This window comes from Propithecus coquereli, unplaced genomic scaffold, assembly GCF_000956105.1.
Source record: "Propithecus coquereli isolate 6110/MARCELLA unplaced genomic scaffold, Pcoq_1.0 Scaffold111, whole genome shotgun sequence".
Taxonomy (NCBI): Eukaryota; Metazoa; Chordata; class Mammalia; order Primates; family Indriidae; genus Propithecus; species Propithecus coquereli.
Window position 1 is genome coordinate 6096122 of NW_012135081.1, and position 2465 is coordinate 6098586.

Below are 2465 nucleotides of genomic sequence, written 5' to 3' on the forward strand. Positions count from 1 at the left end.
GCACCACAGTAGGAAAAGAGTGTAATTTTTAAGGAGTTTTTTTTTATTGTGGCAAAATATACATAACATAAAATTTACGAATTTAACTATTTTTAAGTATACATTTCAATGGCATTGAATACTTTTGCATTGTTGTACAACCTTCTCCAAGAATTTTTCATCATCCCAAACTGAAACTGTACCTATTGAATGTAATTTTAAGCAGAAAATTGTGAGGGATAGTCAAGGGAATGGGTAAGGAAAAATTTGTTTAAAGAAAGGACAAATTTTAGTAATTATAATACTAGAGCTCAAATCTTAAGCAATGGATACAGAGAGCCTGAAGAGTGAACTCAAACTATTTGTTATACATTAATATTTGTAGTTTATCAATAACAAAACTTCAAGTAAACACATCAAGATGACAAAAGTTTAAGATTTAACCTTAAGATTCAGCCTGTGAGTAGGGAAGAACTCTAATCTCACAAAATATTAACATTCAAAACTGTTTGAAAAACTTAAATCCAAGGTGTGGTTAAGGAGAAATATAAATTGGGAAAAATATGTGATGAGCAGAAAGCACCCTTAATACTTTGGAATGTCGTGTAGGTAAAGTGATCTGATTTTTTAATATCCCTGAAATCACACATACACAAAACACACAATTGTAGAACTTAAATATATCGGTGTATTCATTATATTGGAAACAAAATTTTTAAATGCATGTGAATATTTTTACATAGTTTTCCCTCTGTTAATTACCACTCTATGCAAATATATCTGAATTTTAAATGCAGATTGAGAAGAAGCAAATGATGAGAAACCATACAATAACAACATTTATCCTGCTGGGACTGACCGATGATCCACAACTGAAGGTTGTGATTTTCATCTTTTTATTTCTCACCTACATGTTGAGTGTAACTGGGAACCTGACAATCATCTCCCTCACCTTCATGGATTCACACCTTAAAACTGCCATGTACTTCTTCCTACAAAATTTCTCTCTTTTAGAAATTTCATTTACATCTGCTTGTATTCCCAGATACTTGTACAACATATCAACAGGTGACAAGACAGTTACATATAACAACTGTGCCATTCAAATTTTTTTTACTGATCTTTTTGGTGTAACAGAATTTTTTCTCCTTGCCACCATGTCCTATGATCAATATGCGGCCATCTGCAAACCCTTGCATTATGTGACCATCATGAACAACCAGATGTGTAGAAAACTCATTCTTTGTTGCTGGACAGCAGGCTTGCTGATCATACTCCCACCCCTTAGCCTGGGTCTAAATCTGGAATTCTGTGACTCTAATGTTATCGACCATTTTGTCTGTGATGCGTCCCCCCCCTAAAGATCTCTTGCTCAGAAACATGGCTCATAGAGCAGATGGTCATAGTCTGTGCTGTGTTGACCTTTATCATGACCCTTGTATGTGTGGTTCTATCCTACATATACATCATTAAGACCATTCTACAATTTCCTTCCATCCACCAAAAGAAAAAGGCATTTTCTACCTGCTCTTCCCACATGATTGTGGTGTCCATCACCTATGGAAGCTGTATCTTCATCTACGTTAAGCCTTCAGCAAAGGAATCAGTGGCTATTAACAAGGGTGTGACAGTTCTCACTACTTCCATCGCCCCTATGCTGAATCCTTTTATTTACACCTTGAGAAACAAGCAAGTAAAACAAGCCTTCAATGACTCAATCAAGAGAATTTCATTGCTCTTAAAGAAATAAAAGAATTTGCTAATGTAAAAGAATTTTAAATTTTCACAAAAGGATGATTGGTTCTGAAGTATATATTTTTAAATGTTTACATCTTTTCTTTCTTCACAAGGAAGCAGTTTCAGTATAACATTTCTCAAAAAGAAAACATACTATACTTCTAGGAAACACAAGAATGACTTCACATATTAACAAATTTTAACAAAGCCACAAACAAAATGAAACAAAAAAAACAAACACAATCAATGAGTTCATCATACACTTGGTATTGAATAATTGTGCTTATTGCCTTCTCCAATTCTAACTTCTAAAGATCCTTCTTAATGCCAGACAGTATTTCAGGAACTGGGGATAAATTAGAAAATCCATAAATATGTTATCCTTTCATGCCTTATATTTTAGTGGGTATATGTGACCAGCACATTAAATAAAATTTACATACCACAAACAACAACCAAAAAAAGCCAGATAATATTTTAAAGCTCTTACAAATGATTATATCTTAACATTGAAACTGAATTACAAAATGTAAAATCTTACAATTAAATATTTGCTCTCTACACATCTGATAAAGAGCTGATAACAAGAATCTATCTAGAACTCAAAAAAATCAACAAGAAAAAATCAAACAACCCCATCAACAAATGGGCAATGGAAATGAACAGAAACTTTTCAAAAGAAGACAGAATAATGGCCAGCAAACATATAAAAAAATGCTCAATATCTCTAATCATTAGAGAAATGCAAA

General features: G+C 32.9%; 1 protein-coding gene across 1 annotated transcript; it reads left to right on the forward strand.

Moving 5' to 3' along the window:
• The first annotated feature begins 794 nt into the window (after window positions 1-794).
• On the forward strand, window positions 795-1729 carry LOC105816271 (olfactory receptor 6C2-like). Its single transcript, XM_012651643.1, is given in 2 exon segments — window positions 795-1332; window positions 1335-1729. Coding segments are annotated over 2 exon segments (933 nt in total).
• The last annotated feature ends 736 nt before the right edge of the window (window positions 1730-2465 follow it).